The sequence below is a fragment of the Gouania willdenowi genome, chromosome 15 (genome assembly GCF_900634775.1).
Source record: "Gouania willdenowi chromosome 15, fGouWil2.1, whole genome shotgun sequence".
NCBI classification, from domain to species: domain Eukaryota; kingdom Metazoa; phylum Chordata; class Actinopteri; order Blenniiformes; family Gobiesocidae; genus Gouania; species Gouania willdenowi.
The window spans coordinates 19816747-19843108 of record NC_041058.1 but is presented as its reverse complement, the minus strand read 5'-3'; the positions used below and the strand labels follow the sequence as shown (position 1 = coordinate 19843108).

Genomic DNA, 26362 nt, shown 5'->3' with positions numbered 1-26362 from the left:
ATAAATCAGTGATGTAAACAACAAAAAGATGAACAATCTACTGATGTATTTCATCTGCACAATTCTGCAGTGGTGCCGTTGTCTCAGAAGGGAACTACAGCGCAAGCATTTCATTCGCATTTGCCTCCAAAATAACAACAAACAGATGATGTAATAACTCAAAAAAAGAACATTTAGCACGTGAAACCAGCATGGGAAGCAGAATGAAGTCAGCAGGCAGGTAAAGGAGAGGAGGAAGAATTGGGAGAGAAGAGAGAAGTGAAGGGAAAAGTACAGGACAGTAGTTTAAAGTTTATTGATCAATTGTATTTCAGCAGGCATTGAAGTAACTCAAAGTTCTGAGTTTTTTAGTCAAGAAAGTCTACAACCTCCTATTTTCATTTGAGCGAACCTGCATCAGTTAGCTTTCACATGATTTTGTCCGTCTGCTATCATAACATCTAAATATTCCCTAGTGTTTGTCTAGAAAAATCAAGGCAAAAAAATAAAATCATATGTGAATTTTCCTATTTTCTGCCAACTTCAAATAGTAATCTTAGATATTAAGAAAACTAAAATAAAATTTCAAGGTAATAGAATCAGGTTAAAAATGTGGTGGCCTCACGATTACAAAGCAACTCAACTTTTTTTATAGAGCCCTTTAAAACAGCCACAGCTGGCACAAAGTGCTGTATACTAAAATTACAAACAACAGCAAAACAATAAAATAAACTAAAGAAAACAAGAATAAAAACTGAAAAAAAAAAAAGGCTTTCGTGAGTCAACGCTATGGTTCCTTAAAGGCACACTGTGTAACTTTTAGCCACTAGGGGCACTAGACCTGTGGTAATTTTCACATCAAGCGCCCCTAGTGGCCACAAACACCGCAGCACTGTCGCAAAAATCAACAGTCAGTTGGGCCAGCCTCCCTTGTCTTTTGATTGTGTATGCAGACAGTAGTTGACCTGTAACTTCGGGATAAGGATTGGCTTTAAGAGCTGGGATGCGAAGTGTGGCTGGAACTCGCGCCGCGGCTGGAGGAGCAGCCGCCGCGCGGGGCCCTACTTGCTGCGTTGGTGGCGCTCCCCCCCATTCCCTGGCCTTGCCACCGTCGCCTGCCCCCTTCGCCGGTGGTCGGGGCGGACGAGGGACGGGCAACCCGGCGTGCGTGGGGTGATGTTCGGTACCGAGCGAAAGATGTGTCGGTAGAGGGGGCCGGGTCTCGGATGGCGTCTTTTTAGCCTCCTCAGAAGCAGTTTTAAACTTTTTGCTTGCCTCGGCCATTACCAGGAGTCGAACAGGCAGAAAAATAGTAGCAAAAGCCTTAGCCCAATGAGTATATCAGAGCCTCTGGCTGTGACTGATATGTTCATTCTCAAGGTCACATGACCTGGCGAAAGACGGTCCGTCTCTCCAAACTTACAAGGGCGGTATTTCAAGAGGGCAGCCCCGCACAGAGCATTGACACTGTCAAGCGCTGAATATTGGCCGGGGGGTTGGGTACTTGGGTGTGGGTGGGTAGGGGGGGGTTGGATGCTGGCGGGGGGCCTTGGGGTTGGGGGTTGGGGTCGGTGGGGGTATGCGCTGGGTGCTCGGCTGCTTGAGGCTTCCTCGGATGTGTGTGTGGGGGGCGGTGGCTGCCTCTCGGCCTGGGATCTTGGGGGCATCTGGGGGGTTGCTCGGCCGCGGGGGGGTTGCCTGAGGCTCCCTGGCCTCCGCTCTTTCTGCTGGCCTGGCTGCATCTGCGGGCCCAGGGCAGTTCCTGGGCTTGCAGTAGCGGGTTTTTTTTTTTTTGCACATATGCTGGTATACGAAGAACAGTCTATTCTTCCCCACCTTTTCTATTTCCTGCCTTGAGTCTCTCCTCCCTGCTCCCTTTCCCCTCCCCTCCCCCCTCCTCCTCCACTTAGGTGTAACACTGCTCTCCCTTTTTATATCCTCCCTATAATAAAAGACTTCTTACCCTTCCTTAGGGAGGGCTGGTGATGGTCACAATTAAGCATATAAAATAAATCAATGTATTTTATTGCAATAACAAAATATGCATTGCTGTCTCATAATGATTGCACTTCCTGTGGTGTTGACATTTGACAGCATGTGCAGACAAGAAAAAAAGAAAAAAAAAAAAGTAAGTCATAAGTAAATAAGTAACTTCCCCCTGGGATAAATAAAGGAATTCTGATTGTGATTCTAATTTACCTTAACTATAGCCTCGGGGGGCAGAATGAAAGAAGAGATACAGTACTAAAAAAGGAGCAGTATTTTACATTTGGTTAATAAGAAATTATTGAGTTGGGAAAACTGAAAACCGTAAGTTGACTGGCCTTCATTTGAAGTTGGACTAATGCAAAACACTAATTTGAGAACAATAAAACAAAAGTCAATTTCAATTTAATGAATTGTGTTAAACTTTAACTTAATTTCCAATTGAAATAATTAAATGAAGTTGGTCAAATTATTTTGTTTTTCAGTGTACTCCACGTTCTTTGGTGTAGAAATGCTTTGTCCTTACTGCTTTTTTGTCCTTTAAAAGCAGATTTAGGGATTTACTTAATTAGTCAATAAAACTCGTGAGGTGGAACGCTGGCTGACTTCTAAATGTACCAGAAGGCCCAACGGCCAAAAGCAGTTGGACAACCAATTCCATTGTGTTTAGCTCACAGAGGGAAGCCATGAGAAATCAAAATGTGTATAAAAAATGTGTGACGTGCTGCTTGCTTGTTTGCGTCATCCATAAATAAATATTTCTTTGTACTCCTAAATATTTTACTTTTGAACCACATGTGCTCCCTGTCAGTGTTAGAGTGCTGCTTGGCATCAATCAGATACAGCACATGTGGCAACAAGGGTGAACCTACACTCAAGTACTAGACATACAGTACGTGTTCACTGAAATCTGACGTGCACATGGAAAAGATGAAGGGATGTAGAATTGGGGATGGCACCACAACGACATTGATAGAGTGCTCAAGTGATTCAACTCCCAGACATCTCTTCTAGACCGAAATAAAAAGAGAGATGAATATTTTAAAACGAGCTTCTCTGCAGAAGCAACTTCAGCAGTGAGCCTTTAGATGTGTTAATAAACCCTTCATTGGGAATCCCTGCAGTAGATGTATTTCCCATCTTATTCTAAACAACACAGTTAAATGCTACATTCCTTACAATGAATCCCTCAAAGTCCAGACACCCTGCAGGAAGAATGTAGAGCAAAGCTGCAGATACCAGTGCCAAAGAATGTCAATGTCATAATTCCCATTTGATGGTGCCCTTCTACAGGGAGTGGAAGCTGCCATCATCCATCTATGCAATGATAGCATCCATCAATGGGGTAAAGTGCTGTGGCTGGTCATGGCCATCACACACATGAATGGGAAATTCTCACCACACCTAATAAATCTCATCAGTGCATGTCTGATTTAGTCATTCAATGCATCAAAATGATATTTTACCATCAGGTGTACACATGAGCCAGGCTGGAGTTTTTCGATAATATTGGATTCCTTTCATTGCTGGTAATTTAAAAATTGATTTAGTTTTACAGCCAAAAGAGCTGGAATGTACCATCAAAGGAACTCAGACCAATTTTGCAGTGAGTTGCAGTTTTAAGGGTCAAGTACATGTGAAGGAGAGGTGCAGTGATCTATCATGTGACCCTGACAGGTAGAGCTGGAAGAGCAGAACAGGCACTGTGCACATAAGGCTGCACACTATGAGGCTTGCATTTAACCAAAAGGAGACTTCTAGGACTAGGATTTACATCAGTGGGAGTATCTAAAGTTTAATCATAACCAACTGCATGGACTAGAATAAAGACTAGAAGTCTGTCTATTCCTGTTTTGGTATATCATTATTTTAATTTAGAAACTAGCAAACCTTAAAAATAACTGTTTTCTCCTATTGCCAACACATCTTGTTGTACTTGAATTCCTTTTAAGTCCCAAAGTACCAGAGCTGTCATGTACATGTGGAAAGGGCAATAAAAAGCTAGCATCCCACTCCTAACATCTTTTATGTTGTGTAAAATCCCCTGTGCCTTCTTTCATAGCATCAATAGAGCACCACTTATTTGTATTATATGTAAGCATTTTTAAAGGAGTTGTACTAAGGTTATCCAAGGTTTACAAAATGTTTGCCTTATTTTTGGTTATTCTATTATTGAGCTGGTGGGAGTTAATTTCAGGGATTACATAAACAAAACTTTTGGGTGAAAACACAATAATAATAATGACTTGGATTTATATAGCACTTTTTTCGAGGAGACTCAAAGCACGTTACAGAAACCATTAATGACACACACCTGTCACTCACATCAGTCATACCAGTAGTGGTAGGCTACAATGTAGCCACAGCTGTCCTGGGGCACACTGAGAGGCCTACGGCTCCTCTGACCATCACACACAATTCCTACACATTCATACTAGGCAATGTGGGTAAAGAGCCTTGCCCAAGGACACAACGATGACGTGGATAGAGCAGGACTTGAACCTCCAGCCCTTCGGCAATTGGACAACCCACTCTACCACTGAGCCATGGTGTACAAAAGTGTTTCCACTTATGTAATGCACTCGCATATCTCTGGAGTACTACATGTACCTCTGGTTAAGAATCACTGCCCACTGCTGTACAACTAGTTGATAAGTGATAAACAGTCACTAAATCAATAAGTCTTTTATGTATTTTGTGAGCCTTCAAGACATTTAGTTAAAGTTTTACCGTCATTAGCAAACAAACGGATAATATGCATCCTGACACACGTAGTGTCTTGGAAATTGTTCGTCCTATGGCCTTGTTTCTCAAAGGAGCTACAGCCTCCTATTTCTGATAGTCAATTACATATTTATTTATTAATCTATAAACCATGTTTTTACACTGACAGAGACTCCAAAACTGAAACACTGTTCCCGTTCAGAGATAGAGACAAATCCTCAATGTCTTAGAAATGAAGGAGTGGATGTGTAAAAGTCATATTGTGCTGATGTGTCCAGTTACTATCTCAGTCCTCCTTCTATTCTGCTGCAGGGACATCGTCCAGTCCACTCAGCTCCTCGCTGCTCACATCTCTCCACAGCAGGGTTAACAAGCTGCGCTCATTTCGAAGCACTCAGAATTTGCTGTGTAGCCACAATCATAACTGCTGTTTCCTTCAGAAACACTGACAAAATAACAGTTACACTGATAAGGCATGCCAACAGTAATTGCCATAGAAGAAGGTGAATATGTTAACAGTGTGACAGTAATCATGGCCACTTTTCTTCTGCTTCAGAGACAATCAGCTTATGTAACAATTGCAAACGCTGCCTTTCCTCTCCGTCTCTCTCCCCCCCCCGGCGAAAAATATTAATAAATTAATTAATTACAGATTCCAAATCTGCTGGGCATTGACTAATCTCCACTTGTCCATTGACAGGTGCAATCATGACAGAGCAAAGCTACCCCACAAAGCTTGTACCACTGAATCTGATCACTGCAATGCAGACTGGAGAGTGCAATGCACGCAATCCACTCCTGACGAGGCTATTTCAAACATCAAAATCCCTAATCAGATTCAGCAAGGTATGAATTATTCCCTCTTAATCTCTCATTCCATATGAAAAATGGCATTGCCTTTGAATATCAGGATATGCCTTGATTGATTAATTCCAGCTCATGGCCTCCTTAATCCAAGGGATAAAATCTCAGCTGTGAATGAATCCTTTTACTGACACATGGGCCAGTTTTGCCGTCACCCTCCTTCCCTCCCCTCCCTGAGACCAACAACAAGGAAACCTGATGCATTATTAAACAGCAGTGCAGGCGTTCACGCCTGTGCTTAGAAGACAGGGAAGACATGACCATTGTGTTCCACGATGCTGTCTTTTAGAAAGATTCACTCTGGCTGAGAAACAACATCCAAAAATCCTACTTTTGAGTTAACTAAAAACAAGTTTTTTTTTCCTCCTTAATTCAGTATTGTGCACATGGGTGTAATTAGTCAGTCTGCAGGATCAGTAGGACACTTTTTGATTGCTCACACACCAGATGGCACTAGCTGCTTGTGTCGGCATTAAGTTCAGTCACGCAACATTCCGTAGAAGACCAGATGAGACTTCCCCATTTTTTCTATTATTTCCTTCCTCGTGGTTTTTAAAAGATCCAAAGACATGAGTATCAAAAATGCATTCAAATCCATCCTCACACATGCACCGACTCGGATACCTTTAGTACTACTAGCAAGAGTTGAATAAGTTAGGGCTGGGCAATATATCAACATTCAAGATATATCGAGTTTTCTATTTGTGGCCATACCAACCCGTCATTGCCCGATCTTGTTAGATCTCGAAAGCTAAGCAGGTTTGGGCCTGGTTAGTAGTTGGATGGGAGACCACTGAGAAATCCAGGTGCCACAGTGGGGGACAGTCACTCCAGTGGTATCTGTCATTGTGTCCTTGGGCAAGGCACTTCACCCACATTGCCTAGTATGAATGTAGTGTGTGAGTGAGTGTTGGTGGTGGTCGGAGGGACCGATGGCACAGGATGGCAGTCTCGCTTCCATCAATCTGCCCCAGAGCAGCTGTGGCTACAATAGTAGCTTACCACCACAAAGTGTGGAGTGAAAGAATAATGCCTTAATTCTGTAAAGCGGTTTGAGCGTCTGATAAAGCGCTTTATAAAATCCAACGCATTATTATTATTATTTTGGTCATATAGAGAATAACAATATTGCCTGTATCGATATATATTTTTAATAGCTTATTTTGTATTAAAATAATCATTTTAGGAGTCACTGCTTTTGTTCAGAAGGGAATGAAAAGCACAGTTGGATGGATTCCTGATTGTATCCTAACCCAGAACTTCCCCTAAATAAGCAATATTACACCCAACCTTATAGAGAAAAAAGTGGCACATATTGCGCAGCGGTTTGTTAATAAATGTGCCTTTGTGGCATTTTGCATCAGCAAATTTATCCCACAATTGTTCTTCTGGTCCGATTTTATTAGAATTAAAAAATATCATGATTTATATTGTGTATATCGCCATTTTGGGAAAACAATATCGAGATATGAGTGTTGGTCCATATCGCCCAGCCCTAGAATAAGTCTCATGACGTAAAGGGTCAAGTTCTGTGCTTCCTTCATATACAGATATACAAGACATATATACAGCAATCAATACTGCTAAATAAGCACTGTCCCTAACTACCGTCCATCTATGCTGGCCATCATTGTTCATTCTGCTAAGACACCTCAGAGAGTGGAGTGACGTCTTGCACTGGCAGCAGATATTGTTCCTAGATTCTGTAATTATCATGGCAGTGTTTTAAAATGAGATTCAAAGCACATGTAAATGAGTTTTATCCACAGGAGCCCAGTGCTCTTCTGTAACCGCTTTCAGGTGAGCCTGCTTTGAGCGTTGAGTGATGACGAGCAATCATTTCCCAAATATTGAGTCGAAATCGAGTCTCAAAAGCCCCTTTTCTCCCATATGAGATGATTTGTTTTCGGAACGGTTCACAGTCCACCCAGACGATGGATAGTAAAATGTGACAGTAATCTTTAGTGGAAGCTTTAAATCGATAGTTTTATTTCACACAGTGAGACTGCAGTTTTTCAACTGTGGTCATTTTTGGACACTGTTAGGAAAACTCTGATGGGGGAAAAAATATTGACCTAGACTAGATTTTTTTTTTTTTTTTCCTGTCAAAGACACTATGAGAAATATAGTAAAGATCAGGCAATGACAACCTTAGAGAGATTAAACAATTGAACGTGCATTGAAAAAAAGTCTTAAGCTCAACAAATAGAAAAGCAGCAGGCAGGCTTTTAGAGATAATGTGTAAATGTTGGAATTAATCAAACCGTAAAAGCGGACATGTTTGGCACAGAAAATGGTGGGGCTATCTTTGCTGAGTCAGTGACTCGACAGCTTGCAGTCATTGATTGAACTATAAATTCTGCCATATCAAAAAGTGCTTGGACATAGTGTTAGCCTATCTGTCCAAAAGCTGTAGATGAATCAGAAGTGGCCATGTCGACAACATAATTATGTGATTCACTCTCAATAAGAACCAGAGGAAATTGTCAATGATCTGATTAAAAACAGCTTTAAATTTTATTTGGCAAAAATCTTATTGGGCAGAAAGACACCTGCGCAGGTTTTAGACTTCAAAATTAGTATAAAATAAACATCTAAATGAGGATTAAAGCATTAGAAGGGGTTGCCACCAGTTTATGTTCAATAGAGGAGATAATTCAGACACCTACAAACTATTGGTTGGTGTTCTGGGCATAATAACAACCAGTAATAGCAATTGTTAATTGATTTTAATTTGCTTTTATTCATAGTTCCTTTAAAAACAGTTTTCTCTGGTGTCCCTCCTTCACCTGAGTGCATGTATTAAGAGACCGTGTTAATACAAGTGAGATTTGTCACCTGTGTAATGATATTTTCCCATTCTGTGAAGAACCTCTGAGTAGCATAAATTAATAAACAAAAGCCTAAATCTTCACTCTAACTGAAATATGTTTGAATTTAAAACGTGTATCTTGATCTAAAAATGAAAGAAATCACAACTCACTAGCAAGACTATGGGCATAACGACAATCATTGTACACTGAGCTGCAAGGAATCCTGGTAATAAATGCTAAATGACATTGGAATCAAATTGACCTTTAGCTACACCCAGTCAGAGTTTCAGGGAATTTATCAAGTTCAAAGTAAAACCTAATACTTTTCTTTTCCTGTATGCTAAAAGGATTCTTTATACAGTATAAGTAGTTATTTTAGGTTCTGTTTAAACAGCACTCCCTTGATGCAGTGACTTAGCTCAGTGACAACATGCGAGATGACATTTAGGGCGACCTACAGTATCTCTCAGACAGTTATGAATTTCCCTCCTGAACCAGCATCTGTTATTTATGGAGTAGAGCCCTGAGAACGCTCCTTCTGAGGAACTTTGACAGCCCTTTCCTTTAGCGAGTGCCTTCCCTCTGGTTCTCCCATGACTGGAACATGTCTTCCACTGTCAAAGATCACGCTGTAAAAAAAAGATGCAAAACACACACACACACACAGAATAGTAATCGAGCCTGAGGTAGACCTGACCACCTGATAGGTCAGCTACTGTATAACTTTGCAGTACAATCTGTCTTTCCTCGCATGAGCATGGTCCACAGAGAGCAATGAAAAATCTGAACTCAGAAAATCTCTTGGCTGAGTCAGCGACACTGTCTGAGCTTTTACCCTGCCGTGGTCCACATGGATGTGGACTGACTGGGCCAGTCTTTACACAAGGACAGGAGATGCTCAAGCTGAGCAATGACAAAAAAGCACCAGTCACCTCATGAGACTATTACGCCTTCTTAACTGTAGTTTATGATCTTTATTTGAGCTCAATATCACCAAGCACACCTCGATATAGTGCGTTACAATTAGAGGTGGTGTAAAATTGAATCGCTTAAAAAAGAAAAAAAAAAAAAAGGGTTCAACGCAAACTTGTCAATTAGTAACCGGCACACTGATTTGTCAAGTTATTGCACAGAAATTGTGTTTATTCTGAAACAGTTACATTTATTGAGGTGAGATGTAGAATGTGAACCTTGCAGAATTCAAAGATCAAGGCTTTGTTAAAAGTCAGTCTACTCTGTTATTACATATATATATATATATATATATATATATATATATATATATATATATATATATATATATATATTACTTATTTAAAAGAATAACTGGAATTAGATCATTTAAAAAAAAGACCACAAAGAATCTGATTTATAAGTTTAGAAAAATCCAGAAATCTGTAAGAGAGAGCTCTTTTACATTCAGTTGCTGAGGCACAGCAGTCGGTACTTATTACTGAGGGAAAGAGCAGCTCTCTTTTTCCAAACGACTATCATTAATATATAAAATATTGTACCATATTCCTGTTATTATTCACAGTCTGGAAGTGGCATCTGCACTGTCACAACCCCTTTGGTCTAGAAGTAAGGGATGAGTAACATAATCAGTTGGAATAAGGTAAAAAGCCAATCAATTTATGAATTCATTTTACAAATGGAGCAATCAACACAAACAAACAAGTGGAAATGATCACAAAACTCTTTGGCAAAACCCAACTAAGAATGACACCTTGAAATTCAAACTAAAAAAAGTTACAACTAAGTGCAAAGGACTATACAAAAGTGGTCAAAGAAAAATGCACTGCTAAGGCAAGTGGCTCAAAGTCAAAAGTTCTAACAATGAAATACCCAGCAACCTAACACACACGCAAATCTGTCAAAGGGTGTGAAACCTTTGATGAATCAGTAAGTTTGCGTGTTTGTGGGTTTTCAAGGCCAGTCCGAAGTAATTCTAGTCTAGTTTACAGGACCCTTCAAGACACTGGCATCCTGTACTAAGTTTATCTGTACCCTGCCTCAGAAATGACAATATACAGAATAAAACAGGCATACAGGATTAATGAATGAATACACTTTGTTCAGCTTGCAGAAACTAGTGCCGTTCGTCACCGTCTTCTGTGGTAATGGAAGGAATAGCAATTTATTAAGTGGAGAGCTTGTTTTTACAGATCCTCAGAGCATTCTGGGCCAGATGCCACACCATACTGTCTGTGTCTGATGTGACAAGGTCCACAAGCCCTTGGAGCCGTGGTGAAAACGTCACCCTGACCATACCACAAAAGACTAACAACTCAGAACAGCGTCAAACTACATTCCTGATGACTTAAGAGCAAACCCTTCCTTTATTTTGCCTCCATCTTGCCCTCATACCTTTGTGCTTTCACGCTCATTGATGACATCATGACCTAGAAATAAATTGAAACTAGAGGATCTCTTTAATGTTCAGACAAAGCCTGTCTCTGCATCTCTGTACCCTCACACCCCTCTTCAGAATCTTAATTCAAAAAATAAGTATGCTACACATTGCGCCGCCTTTCCCTTTCAATTCCTTCCTGCTTCACTCTGATTTGATTTTTCCCAAGAGCCTCCTCCAACACCTGCCCCCCCACTGCTACTGTTTACAACTGCAGTATTCAGTCCCGCCTGGAGGTTGGTGAAGGAGCTCAAGCAAGGGCACCGTCTCCCTCCCTCACAGGGGACTGACGGTTTTTTAAAGCTAATTCAAAATCACTGAAATTTAGAGATAAACCTTGAGGCTAGGGCTTCTCTTTTGGCACCAAACATTAATAATATTAATTGGGAAGAGCTATTATTACTTTGAATTAGAGGTTAAGCTACTTCAGCTCAATCAGCCACCGGGTGTTACTCTTTGAAACCTGGGAAAACTTGACCAAGAAAAGGAGAAAAGGCACTTGAGGGTAAAAATGACAAGTTTAGGTTTAGGTCATTTTTTTAAAGAAGCCCTTGTTTACCATTGTTTTTTATGGTATTATTTAATCATGGCTTATATAAAAACATGTTTTTCTTGTCTGATTACCAACGCCAGCCTATGTTGTTAGTTTAAGTACGATGGTAGCTCATAATGCCCATCCTACCATTTATTTTATGGAGAAATGGTGTCTTACTCAGATAACGGCAGGTCACAATCAATAAAGCTTTATAGAGCGACGATCGATAGCTTTATTCAAAGAGACACCTGAGGCGCTGTCAGAAATTGTGAATTTGCATCCTTCAAGGAAATTGACTATCTCCTTTCTGAGAGACCCGAAAGTCACATAGTCATCAATCCTTTGGAAAGACAGACTCCTGAATGCGTTGACAATGTTTCAAATAAAAAACACAGATATTAACTCCTCATTCCAGCTATATGTGTGATGCCTTTATTTGCTTTGAGCGTACAAACTCTGAAACTAAACACATTAACAAACAGAAGGAAAACAATCCAACATCTTATTTTTCTGCAACGCAATTTCCCAGAGTGCAATATTTGCATGGAGGCACGAGCTCGCCCGCATGAATAGATAATAATAACGTAATTAGAGCGCAGTGACAATATCAGAGACACTGATATTGGTAAGCTTCACTAAGCCACTCTGGATATTGTGTCGAGATGAAACAATGGAGAGGATTTAAAGGGAACACACCTTGTGTATAAAAAATAACAGGGTGGTTGACAAATAGTGAAACTCAAATGAGTTTGTGGTGCTTTTAAAAGCCACTGACGCTAATTGAAGCCTTGATGACTCTCAGTGCACTTAGAGCAGAAACTTAAGTAAAGGTGGGCTTAGCATTTAATTAGCTGCGGAGGTGATTTAAGCTGCACAATTATGGAAGAGGGACTACACATGCTGGTGGGAAATAAAGCTTTGTCAAAGGTAACTATTTTAACAAACAGTTGTGAAAGGCGTCCATTGAGTGTTCATTGATTTTCCTCACCTTCTGTTTCCCTGTCGATCAGAAGCTATGTACACTGTAAAAAGTCCGACCCATTTTAGTTACTTTAAAAAATCATGGCAACATGTATTAACTAAATCTAAATAACGAAAATAGGTGCATTTTAATGAACGGTTACAATTTGTAGTATTTATAGATAACAAGCCACAATGTGAGTTTACCTTAATAATATGTAGTAAACACAAATTAATTTGAATGTAAACTTCATTTAAATTTACTAAAAAAAAAAAAAAAAGAGTAACTTTAATAAAATATAAGGCTTTTATTGTCATCATACACAATGTAAAACACAATTGAAACACAACTCTCGTGGTGCAAGAGTACAGGTATAAAGAAAAAAATTAAATAAAAGCACAATAAGAAGGTTGAAAAAAAAACTCATTTAAATGTACTAAATATTTAGGTGAAATGTATTTGCATTTACTAAATATTTGTCAATAAATAATAACATTTTTCAATTTTTTACTAAATGTCAATACTCATATTGAACAAATTTCAAGCATATTGTTATTTAATTCTATTCAATAACATTGTGTGTCACTTTGCTGCATAATTGTTTTAATTTACAGTATATCTACCCAATGTGAAGTCCTTTTTTTGGTGCAACATTTTACTTAAGATGGTTACACAGATTACCAAAAAGACAAATATTCTTTACACTTTTATTTGAGAAAGTCACAAAAGTGTGTCAATCTGTATCAACAATTTAAATGGCAATATAGGTACATCAATAAAATTGACAAAATAATTATAAAAACGTCTGAAAGGTTGGTGTACAACAGGTAAATATATATATATATATATATATATATATATATATATATATATATATATATATATATATATATATATATATATATCCTGGTGATCTGTTTGTCTGATTACGAAAAGTTTTTGTTAAAAAGTTTAAATATTTCTGGACTTGTTACTAAATTTTGCCTTATAAACAATGACAATCTTCATTTTTTTAAATTATTTACACGATACATTTGTATCCCTAGTGTACACATTAAAGACACAAAGAATATCAATATGAATGCTGACTTTGCATTCAACAGAAAACTGTGCACGCCTGTACCTGCAGTCCTTCCTCTTCTAATACGCACAACAGTCATCATTGAGCAAACACAGCTAAAATAAAGACAGCCATGGAGACACCTTTGAAAAGTTTTTAGCAAATATTTGCTGGTGAATAAAATTATGAGCTCGTCAATAATGAAAATCAGGAAAAACTGTTTATTCATTCAAATAAAGCCACAATTAGGTACTTGTGGGACTTTTCTTAAATTGTTTTTTTCTCATTTCATTAACCAATGTAAATAAAGTAGCTACAAGTAAGTAAGCAAACTAAATTTATGTCATTGGGGAAAAGAGTTTGATCCAGAATGACCTTACATAAAGCAACATCCTTTGGCAAATCCGCGCACAAATTTATGGCAGTGTTGCACAAACACTTGCTAAACTGAGGCCATAAAAGGAGATAAAGTGAGGGGGAACAACTAGAAGGAGAGAGAGAGAGAGAGAGAAAGAGAGTTATACAACAGCAGGCAGTGGCTCTTCTGTTAATCATTACAACAGAAAGAAAAAAAAAAAAATCACAGTTTTGAATTGCTGGAAAGGAATGTGTAATGCTTGCCAATAAGATAAATACTCAAAGTGTTAATACATCAACCTGCATCTAGGATATCTGATACAATCACACTCTAATACAAGCAGTCCATTCCAGACTTTGCTCCAGCAGATGACAGAACTAAATACAACAAAATACAGACATTAAAGAAATAACTGAAATGAACTTGAATTATTATTTTTCACTTTAAAAAAAAATTACTTTTTATATATTCTATAATCAGTGCAATGACAGTTTTTTTTTTTTTAAAGTCCAATTGTTAAGGCATATTTTCAGTTGCACTTTTACAAAGAAAAAGAACTATTATGCAGTTTTGCATTGTTTACTATAGAACCAGAATTTAAATTAATAAGCTTCTTCTTCATTTGTATTATTCCTTTATTTATTTCATTCAAGATTGCATTGTTTTGAATAGTTTATCAAGGGATTCTTTTGACAATTAAAAATAAAAGGAAAATAACACAATATTTATATATAAATAAAGGAATATTTTTCAGTCATCATTTGAATACAGTCCCATTTTGTAAAATAAATTGTGAGAGAATCGTATCGTGAACCCAGTATCGTGAATCGAATCGTATCGGGAGTTGAGTGAATCGTTACATCTCTAATACCTACTGTTGCTGACTATTGTTCTCTTGTTCACGTCTTTTCTAACACTGCACACATGCTAGTCAGGAATGAACCCAGCAGGTCTCTCAGATCTATGGACACAGGTCAGATAGTGGAGCCCAGAGTTCACAGTAAACATGGTGATGCTGCTTTTAGTTGTTATGCTGCAAAGAAGTGGAACAAACTGCCAGCAGAGCTGAAGTCAGCATCAAATGTGAACATTTTTAAATTAAAATAAAAGGCAAAGTTTTTCTCTCTACTGCGTATAATTGAGAGAGAAATTTTTGGTCATGTTGTTGATGTCATGTGTTTTTTGATGATTTGAATTGATTTTACTGATGATTTTAAAAGTTCTTATTGATTTTAAACAATTGAATGTTTTATCATGTAAAGCACATTGAGTTGCCTTGTGTATGAAATGCGCTATACAAATAAATTTGCCTTGCCTTGCCTTACAACATAAGTAATAAAAGTATGTATGATTCGTGCTGATATTGCATCGGACACCCCTAATAAATACTAATATTGTTCAACTCTTTTTGTATTCTCAAACTTCAACAGCCTCGAGTCATAGGAGAGAAAACATAATCAGATCAGAAATACCAACAGACCCATTAGGTGCTTAACCTAATGCTATTTATGAACAGATGATTTCCTCCCTCTAGTTTATGGATAGCAATACAAAGGCAGGCACAGAAAGAAAAAAAAAGACAAAACCAGTTCGACACTGATGACACGTTTGTACCCGTTTTTGATTGAGTCGATCACATCAGAATAGATACATAACCAGTGTTTAGAATAACGGCGTTATTATTCAGTAACGGGGTAATCTAACTACTTTTTACGCCGTTACAACGCCATTAACGTTACTGAACAGGTTACAACGCAAAGTTCAATCTTTAAAAGCACTCCATCTTGTTAAACCATTTACTTTTTTAATGGAGACAAAGAAATACTGCAGCCTATTTATCTCAGGTTGATAGAGTTTGATTTATTTAATTTGCTACAGTTACTGCAAACACATGTAATATTATATTATTGATATTATTTTACTTTTGAAGAAAATACTTGAAGTATAGAATGTCTACCACACCAGTTTATTTAATTAAAAATATGACTAGCTAAACACACTTTTTTGTTGTTTAAATTTTTACTTTTGTTGTGAACAAAATACTATACAGTACAGGTTGTTTACTTGACTAGTTGATTCAATTTGCTATGGGGTAAAACGCACTTAACTGTTTACTTTTCAAGATCATCCTTGAAGTACAGGATAAACCTCTTTCTGTCTGTTGATGTGCAATAAATATCAAAGGTTACGTACAAGCACCTGTTTGTTCTACTCATTTCAACTGACGTGAAAAATTCTTTGACAAATAGCCACTTTTTTTAACAGTAGCACAAATAGTTATTTTCCTTGGTAATGAGTTACTTTTATTATAGAGTAATTCAATTACTAACTCAGTTACTTTTTGGAACAAGCAATGAGTAACTATAACTAAATACTTTTTTAAAGTAACATCCCCAACACTGTACATAACATCCAATGTGTTGACCGACATCCTGTAAGCAAACAACAACTCTCCTTCTAGGTGAGATTTCCCATCTTGTGCGTCAGATCGACATGTGATTCCTTTGAAAAACGAGCCGAGTCACAGATGGATTGAGATGTGTGAATAGCGTTGCCGAGCAGAGTTATGGCTCTGCGGTGTAGCCGTGAGCCGCCATGCCACGTGCGAAGGAGACACTACGCTGAAGGATGCCAAAGAATGAAAAGAGAGAGAGAGGGGGAGGAGTGCTGGCTTATCCCAGAAGACAGAAAGTGCCAGTACTGCAGCAATGCAGGACTCTCCTGATGTCAGCTCAACCTAATTTAATAAACAGGACTAACAGCTCAGAGGCACAAGTCGAACGTTTGTCAAAATAACTACAGTATGTTTCACAACCTGCTGTGACCTAACCTGCATTCATTAGTGTTCAATAGGGATGGGCAATATAAACTGAAAACCGTATCTGAATCATTTCTGGAATTTATCACAATAACGATAAAAAGTACGATAAATTAAAATAAATAAAACAATTCCCAAGTTGTAAAGGTGCCTTACAAACACAAATCAAATTGAATATATCAACACTAGAATCTCCGTTGAATAGTAATGTTAGTTTAATGCTAACATTTATTTCACATGATGTGTGACATGTTAGATTTTAGCCTTCCATACGAGTGTTAAATCTTACCATAAGCAAATTGGGGACCATTTGCGGTTTGATGACAGAAAGCCGTGTACTTTTTTTTACTTGGTCTCTTCCATTTACGAAGTCCTTAGCGTTAGCTCTTAGCCCACTTTTATGTTTCTGTGCGTTAGCTTAACTTAGTTAGCTTAAGTCAAGTTTCCAGTTCATAATCATTGCTGGCTGCATGCATCTTTGTCAATGTGTTTGCGGGACCTTTGGTGGATCTGGCGGAGGAACTTAGACGCTTCCCTTTGTTGGGTGGTTCTCTGGTCTAACCAAGTAGGCTGTGACAAGCAGAGCTGTCTGTGTCTGTGTGTGTGATGGGTGGGAGCGGCGGCGCACACCGTGAACAGCGCCCCAGAGAATAATAAGTGGTTGATTAAAAACTTGGGGGCAATTTTGGCTCATGGAACAAGGTTTTTAAGGGCATTCGTGGCCAAATTGAGGGCTAAATGGCTAATCTAATGCAGCAGTGGTAATTTTAAAGTATAACGCTAAGAAATGTCCCGGTCTCCTCTTCTGTCTACACGTACCGTGCCATGTTTTCTCGGAGAGAAGTGGTCATGTGACCAGGCGCGTCACGTTCTGTGAGTGTTTCCATGGCGCTTTTGCAACACGTTTCAATATTGAAACGTCTGAAATACCTCCTCATGAAAGATATTTAATTGCTTTTTTGTAATTCAGGTGTTTCCATTGTCAGTTTTTATTGCGCTATTTAGATTTTGGCATTTCCAAGGGTAATGGAAACGCAGCTTATGTCACTGAAGTGTGTTGCGCACTTACAGTATATACATCATTCTTACCGCTGGGAATGTTTTTGACGATATATTGTAAATGATAACATATCACACATTCTTAGTGTTGAACTTATGATACTCATAAGAAAGGTAAAAACCACAACTCCCTGTAGCAGAGACAACAAGCCCTGGCATAGCAAACAGTCCCCACAGAGGCTCCCATGTCTCCTGCCTCCCTGCTCTCTGTAGATTCAGCCCTCTCTGGAGGAGTGACACTTTGAAGTCTAGCTCCACATCTGTTCTGTTGTTTCACCCCACTGTGAACAACGCCTCGCTAAGACAACTCGTGGTTAATGTTTTTACTTTCCAGCTGCCAAGTAATGTATACACTTCCTCTGTGCTATATCGCCAACCTTCCCCCTATGACTTTCCCTGCAGCTTGATACATAAAAGTAAACAGTTGGGGAAACGCCTCTGCTCATTTTTCATGGTACAACCCCCCTCCCCACCCCCCATCCTGTGTAAACCAAGACCTGCTTTATCCTTTTCATATGGCCCCTCCCCACATAAATACACACACACACCGACATAAACAAAGCACACTGTACCATGGACGTCATCTCATCCCAGCAACAGAAGAAGAAAAAAAACCAGGAGGTGAGCTAATGCACTACTGTTCAATGCTACAGGATTTCAAGCACTCAAGAAACAAATATCCTGTTCTCATCATAAAATTTTCATTCTACGTGAGCTTTTTGGTGGGCCAAGCACATTCCCTGATGAAAAGTGTACACGCTTAACCTTGAGCTGATCTTTTTAACATGATGCGTTTCCTTTATTGAATTCCAGTCAGACCATACTTGGATACCAAATGATAGAGTCAATCTTACTGGGATGAGTTAGAAATCACACCAGAAAATAAGGTGACAATAATCTCCTTTCCAGATCATTTCACTGTACATCATGTATCTATAAAAAAGTCAATGATTTGAAACTTGGCTTTACAAGATGTTACAAAATGAGCTGTTTGATTACATGAGGTGCGTTCTGTACCGACAGAGTACACCATAGAAACCAACATCATCATCTGACTGCAGGTCAGTTTTGTGAGCAATTTTATATTTTTCAGCTTGATCTTTCCCTCTAACCTTGTGATACGGCAGGCAATGCTGTCGCTTTAAAGATGAGTTTTTAAGTATAGGATATGGATTTCCTGTTTTCATTGTTATCTGTCCTCCTATTCTTTTCACTTTGTCGGTGGGACTTTTATTGTACAGTTTAAAGATAAAAATCCAAAAATGAACTGAGTCAGTTCTAGTATAAGGGATGATACATTGAGGAACAAAATAGGGATTAGGAGAAGAAAGAAAACATGAAGAATCATCAGAGAAGCAAGAAGGAAAAAGGGGAGAAAGAGACATGATAGGTGTAAAATAAGAGGGAGAAAGAATGAGAGGAAGGAAAGAACAAAGACTTTCTTCCATCTGACCTCTGACATTAAGACTTCATCAAACTTGATCAACTCCAAACGCCCAATAACATAAAGTAGATGGAATGTGACGGAACATTTGACTGATGTGTCATTTGCTGTAGTGACCTGTTTAACATGTGTCTCTAATCCATGTGCGACCTGCCAGCTTACATGATAATCTGAAAGTATGATCAATAATGTAGAATAGATTAGACAAGGTGTTTATCAATTCATGGAGAAGAGAAGAAGAAAAAAACACTTATCCTCTAAACATCACCTGAAGTGCAAATGTAACTGATACCTTAAAGTCGCTGTCTGTCATCTAATTAAACAGAACAAGTCTGCCAACTCAACAAACCTGAATCATGCGTCCTAAACTGGTTTGTGCATCACCGTTATCAGGCTTGTGTTTGTAATTTGAACGCAGAAATGATTTTCTAGTGGGAAGTTACACAGTAGAAGGGAATCCTTCCTCTTATAGACACATTCAGCTGCATAAACTGCTAGCTCATGCTTGTAACACTACATTTTGGAGCTAACTCCAAATAAGATGGATTTTCTCATGTAATTAAATTGATTTTTCACCCAACAAAATTGATCATGTGCCCTTAATCCAAAAGCTTTCTCGACTAAAACTGCAATTGCTCAAGCCTGGTGAACTACAAATGGGACCACGGATGGAAATGAACTTTTAGCTAAATCTGGTGTATTTACAACTTCGACTGTACATTAATACACATTATCCCACTCAAATAAACAAATAAATAAATCACAACACTATTAAAAAAGCATGCCATGAATTTAAATACATCCTAAAAGACGCATAAAAAAACACCCTTATTTTTAATGTGATTCTACCCCATTCTCTTACTTCCAAGTACCCTATAACATTTTTCTATGAATATTATGAAAAATAAACTATAGATCATAATGATGGAATGAATGAGTGATAACATGCATTTTAAATAACCTTATCTTGTAAATAAGTGGAAAAAAACAGCATTTAGGTATTTAAATCCTCCTGAAAATATTTATTTCTATTATTTTTATCATTTCCGGTCATCATTTCCATCAACATTATTATGATTATTGTTTTTAACTAAAAATAAATATTATAAAACCCATATTTGTTAATTGTCCACTCTTGTTCTCTCAAGTACCCCCTGTAGCGAGAAACACTGGGTTACAGCCAGGGTTGGGATCAATTACAATTGTAACTGCGTAACTGATAAATAATCACATTTATGGCATTTTACAATTGTAATTTAAAAAACACATTGCTGCGTGAACATAATTAAATTGCAATTGAGTTTAGACATCTTTGTAATTGTAATTGCCATGAAATATATATAAAAATTATCAATTGTAATTTAACGCAAAACCAGGAAACCATGTTACAGTAATATGTACAGTTCTACACATATGTAGTTTACAATTATTAAAATATGTTTAGTATCAAGCTTTCCCACATTTTCTCATTTAAAAAAAATGAAATCTACAGAAGAAGGATCAGATGCCCACATCAAAAATATTAAAACCTATATTTTCATTGATTATATATATATATTTATATATTCTTTTAGCATGCTTTGTATGGCAGACAGCGTCTGAAGGTGCAATGACGCAGGTTCCAGCTCCTGCCAATATTGAAATGCATCTATCGACCTAATATCTACAACCATCTGAAATCTTGGCTTCATAATGATGCAACAATTTCCCGCTTGACCTTTCTAAATGACTTTAACAACTGCGCTGGGTAATGAAGGCATCAGAAAGTGCTGAATGCGCAAAAGCTGGCTCCCTGTCTGCTGCTGCTGCCCACGTCAATGAGCAAGACCCATCCACACAACTCACCCGGCAGGGATTAAACATGGATTTGTGCTTGAGGCCGTGTGACATGGAAATCAATAGCACACAAAATGAAACATTCCATTTGTTTCCCTTTCCTTATGACGCCCACAGCAGCATGCGTTCAGACTGACCAACCTGTGGAGACAGGGCAGTGGTTGGCTGGGTGAAGAGTGTAGAGTGGGCTGCTGACCGTAGGCCATGCGCTCTCCTCACAGTCTGACGGGTGAAGGGAGCAGACAGCAACTCCTGCTGGAGAACACACACACACACAGACAGACAAGTGTCAAATTAAAAAAACAACATCATTAGCCTATCGTCGGCGCTCTGTGCCCGGAAGAATGGCACGATAAACAAAAACTGTGGAATGGGAAGCTTTGCAGTGCTTGCTTTAGGATTCCCAGTACATCAGAATGAGCTGAAAAATAAGCTTGAAACAATGAGGCGTGAAAATGGTTGTTGTATTTTCTAATTCCATTTCCAACCAGAGATATTTTATTTTCTTATTTTGTGTGTGCGACACAGACATATCAAAAACTGCACAGACAGGCTGTGTTTTTGTAAATGACAACTCATTATGAAAAGCATGAGCAGGCCTGCAGCAGCTCTGCCTTCAAAAAACATCAAATGAAATTGTGTAGCCACTGAAATTAGGAAATTGTACCAAAAAAATCTCAGGTTTTTGTTTCAATGAGAGGTGTCTGCAATAGTTTTTCTCAAACTAGAATATTAAATATTAGGAAAATCACCTTAAAGTTCAGTTCCAGATATTTCTAACTGAATACTTTTTTACCTTTATCTATAGTTGTTTACATGTGAACCACCAACCACCAGTCCATGGACCATCTGGCTTAAAAAAAGAACTACGTTTTAAAAAATATATTCTTATTTTGTTATGCAGAGTGTTCAGAGTAATCTATTTTGAAAAATTGGCACTTCCACTTAAGTGTGTATCGCTCCCAGTCTTGACTCAGTGCGGAAGGAGCAATTGTTCTAGTCCAGGGATGCCGGACTCCATCCCTCGAGGACTGGAGTTGCCCACCCCTGTTCTAGTCTGACCAACTGGCCCATATGTAGTCTTACTCAGTCTACATCTATCTATTATCTGACACGCTTACTCCTTTTTAGGGTCTGCTGGTTCCCATCTCCAGCTTTCTTTGTGAGCTAGATGAGGCTACACCCTGGACAGGGCGCCAGTCCATCTCACAGCAACACACACACAGACAGACAGAGACAACCACTCACACTCCCATTACTCCTACGGGCAACCCCATAAAAACAAACGTTCTTTGCTTCATGATGACGGCATTTCATCCACATTCTGTCACTTTCCAAGTTCAACAGTGGATTCCGTGATTCCGTCCGCGATTCCGTTAACGTGGAAATTATAGGACCCTACTTAGTGGTTAGTGTGACCTGTCCACAAGTAGCAGGCTTCTTCTGATTTGTGAGCTTGGCAGAATGGGGAGGGAGACAGCATGTATGTATAAAATAGTGAACAGATCCTGGGTCAGTCAGGAGCGCTGCAGAAAAAAACGCAGCTTTGGCGGTCACATGATCGTGTTGACTCAAATTGTGATTTTGATCAGAAAACGATAAACCATTCTTAGGACACACCACGCAAGGCGCTAGTCGACCACTGGGAGCGACTTATGATTCAGTGTCTTGCCCAAGGACACTTTGACAGTTATAGCCTGGGATGGAACCTCCGACCTCTCAATTGGAAGACGACTCCTGTACCACCTGAACCGTGATCGCACATATGTGACACCCAAGTGTCCACCCCAGGGCTTGAACCCGCTACCTGCTTGATATATAATGTGGATGTACTAATCATAGTCTTACACAGTCTGTAAATAACTTTAAACAGGACCTTAAGTAAAATTCAGTTTTTTGAAAAACCATTAGCAAACAAGAAAAACAGCACTTCCAGTTCCTGGCTATAACAAACTTCTGCCAAAAAATTAAAATGTGATCAAAATCACTTGCAGTGAAATCAGTGATGGGTTTCAAACAATTAAAACTCAGCCTTCATTTTTAAGGTTTTAATAACCAGATATTTCTCTCTCAGCGTACTAATAACAGAGTAGAGATCAGATTAACGTACAATGGTTTACCAACAATGGAAAGCAGCGTGCATGAAAACGGATTGAGTGCTTTCAACAAAGAAAGCATTTTTCACTGATATTTGGGAACCTGTTTAGTCTCTGTGGGGCATCTCATCACAGACTGTTTTACATTAAAACTGCTTCAGCCCACACTCCGCAAGCTTTTAGCATTCTCAGCAAGGCAACAATGAGAAAGGTCAAGCGAGGTGTACATTTTTATTTTTTCAATTGTGAGTAGATAATAGGCAGCTAAACAAAACAAAAAATACATGAAATACTTATATCACAAACCAGCCATGGCTGTCTTAATAAAATTGTTTTCTAAGAAAAGACAATAGCGAGAAACTAAATAATTCTCATAAATATGAATGATTTCATGCTTGGTCAGAACTCCATTAAAACAAAAAACAATATTTGTGTGAATCCCTTAGAAAGTGAGATGACAGACAGTGACACTGTGTATCGCTCTCTTTAGAGGTTGATGTGACATGACTGTCTATTCCCATGTGAGTTACAACAACAACCCATTTCACTGGTTTTAATGTGATGGTACCTCTGAAACCCTGTCAAATGTCCAGTTTAAAAGAGACAATTCCAATCAGTAAAATGTTAAAAAATGATTGTTTAATAAAAACTTTAAAGTACATTCAAGGCACTGGAGGTCTGAATCAGTTTGGCAAGTTACACTTCTTATGTGCCTAACTTGATTGTTTCTAAAAAAAAACAAAAAACAAAAACAAAACTATCTTAGCTAAAGAAAAAAAAGAGATAGATTGGTACTCTTAAGCTACAGTAGTTTTCTTGATAATGCTACTGAAGTAGGGCATAGTCAGTCATCCAAAGCCATTCCCCATTATCAGTGGCCAGAGCCACCAACATGAGATGATTCCAGATCAATCTACTAAAGCGCTTCCACAAGATGAACAAATTACCACACGTCTTTAACAGAAGGAGACACTACATTTCAGTTAAAGTACATGTTTTTAACAGTTGGGGATAATAACATGAAATGTCCTCGATCAATGCTGGAGTCTAGATGTGCATGAGTGAAGCAACTACTGATGTATCCTAGACAAATGCTAATAAATGGAGGTTTTGACAGCTGGTAATTCACTTTAAATCTATTTACCTTTATTAAAAGCAGTGGCACGAGAAGCTTTAGTCTCGCAATAATTCGCTCATGACACATCTGCTGTGTCAAACTCCCTTACTTCCGCTATTAGAGCTGTAATCTATGGATGGATCCGTAGATTTCCCTCTCTCAGTATGTTATTACACACACAATTACCTTTCCTTTAACGATTTTCAAACTCATTTAATTACATTTGACAAGCAAAGCCAGGGCTTTGATACTGTTTTTGAAAAGTTCTTCAAAATTATACAGTTGTTGAAGGAAGCACTTGAGCAAATTCTGTCACATATTTCTCAACGATGTCATGGCTATTCATGGATAATCTGTAAAGTGTATAACACTGATGGGTTCTTCGTCATCTAACTGCCATTGTTACAACCACGTACCTGTAATTTTTGATACAACTGTCAAGGACAGAAGGTGAAAATGTTGTAATTTTGTTCCTAACTTTAACTAGAACCCTCTTCTCAAGGAGGCTAGGGTTGGGCATTTTAACGATTCTGATTCCGATTCTCAATTTCGATTCCTGTTCTTAACGATTCTCGATTCCGATTCTTTGAGTTGTGCAGGTCAATAGGTCACAGATTTTACAGGAGAATGCTTTCATTTGAAGAAGCCTTTACACAGGCCATTTTTATTAATTCACTTAGTTGATACAGTTTAATTTGGTTGCTGTAATGTAACTAACGTATTCAATTACAAAGGTCCCAAGTGTAACTGTAAAACTGAAATTTGCTGTAATAACACTACAAACAAGTTGGCAGCAGTCTAAAAAAACAAAGAGCTACAGCCCAGGTAAATGTGGAACTAAATAAAACAAACTCAAACAAACACTGGAGCAGTCATGAGACAATCAATCAACAGTTTTAGTTGAGAAAGATTATTATTATTCTGGATACTATAAAAAATAGTTATAATGTGAACCTGTTTGTATTGTAGGAAACATATTATATACATAAATGTAATTAGAGTCTAAAGCCACAAAAAAGCACCACTTTAAAAAGAAAATAGACTAATATAAGACCTCTTTACAGTTAATCTGGGTCGGTTTGAGCTTGCGCGACTTGCGGCGATCACGCGCAGGTGAAGGCATAATCCAAGATAGCGGCGGCCCAGACTCCAGTCGAGAATCGAGATTATTTAATAAGAGTCTTAAAAGACATGGACACAATGAAAAGAATGGATGGACGGAAGCATAAACATGCAGACTTTCATGCGGACACACACCGTCTTATTAAATACACACTGACTTCGGTTAACGTGATAAACAAAACAGGCACTCTCACACACACACACACACACACACAGATTGCAGTTGCTACAGTCACGTTCTGAACTAACCTTATACAAACCCTGCATAAACAAACACAGCAAGCCGCGGAAACAAACTAGTGCGGCCATTTAGGAATCGAAATGCATACATCCTCGTAACGGTTCCGGAACCGGACATTAGGAACTGGTTCCTACCCTAAAGGAGACTATTATCAACCTAGGGCAATGCAATTATAGAGCGCAACAGACAAAACGTTACATTCAAGAATTTGGACAGGACACAAACTTCAGTACCAAGATAGCATTTTGCAGCAAAAATGTTGCCTCTTCCTCAACTTTGGCAACTCAACATTGACTTATAGCTCCATTACTTCTACACTAGAGAAAATCTTTCAAAAACCAGTTTATATTTGAAATGCTATCAAACATATGAAACATAGGGAAAGATTACCAACATAACTACATCAAATGATCAATCTGAGCCTGGTTCTGCTGGAGATTTCTTTCCGATAAAAGGGAGTTTTTTCTCTCCTTTGCTGTTGATGCCTGTTCATGTGTAATTGTTGTTTTTTTTCTTCAGGAACAATTTTAAATGTATGAATGTAGTGTGTGAGTGAGCAATGGTGGTGGTTGTAGGGGCCGATGCACTATGACAGCCTCGTTTCCGTCAGTCTGGCCCAGGGCAGCTGTGGCTACAATAGTAGCTTGCCACCAACTGTGGAGTGAAAGGATAATGCCATGTAAAGCGCTTTGAAGCACCAAAATAAGGCGCTTTATAAATCCAATTGATTATTATTATTATTATTATTATTATTATTATTATTATTATTATTATTAATAGTATTATTATCATTATTATTATTATTAATATGTTGTGATGAGCGCTATGAGAGGACTTATTGTGGTTGAAATGAACTTTTGTTTTTGGATAAGGAAAAAAGTTAGAAAAAATTTAAATTGCAATAATTGGTATTATTTAATCACAATACTTGTAGAATTG

General features: G+C 38.3%; 1 protein-coding gene and 1 pseudogene across 2 annotated transcripts in view; one reads left to right on the top strand and one right to left on the bottom strand.

Annotated features, from left to right (window-relative positions):
• The window catches only part of mcu (mitochondrial calcium uniporter), an 80127-nt gene that overhangs the window by 20093 nt on the left and 33672 nt on the right, over window positions 1-26362 (bottom strand). Inside the window, exon 2 of one of the 2 annotated variants that reach the window (XM_028468955.1) lies at window positions 20989-21102. In XM_028468955.1, the coding sequence (XP_028324756.1) occupies window positions 20989-21102 (114 nt within the window). The remainder of the gene's footprint in view (window positions 1-20988; window positions 21103-26362) is intronic. The other variant, XM_028468956.1, reaches the window with a different exon arrangement.
• Window positions 6254-6371, top strand: LOC114477360 (uncharacterized; annotated as a pseudogene).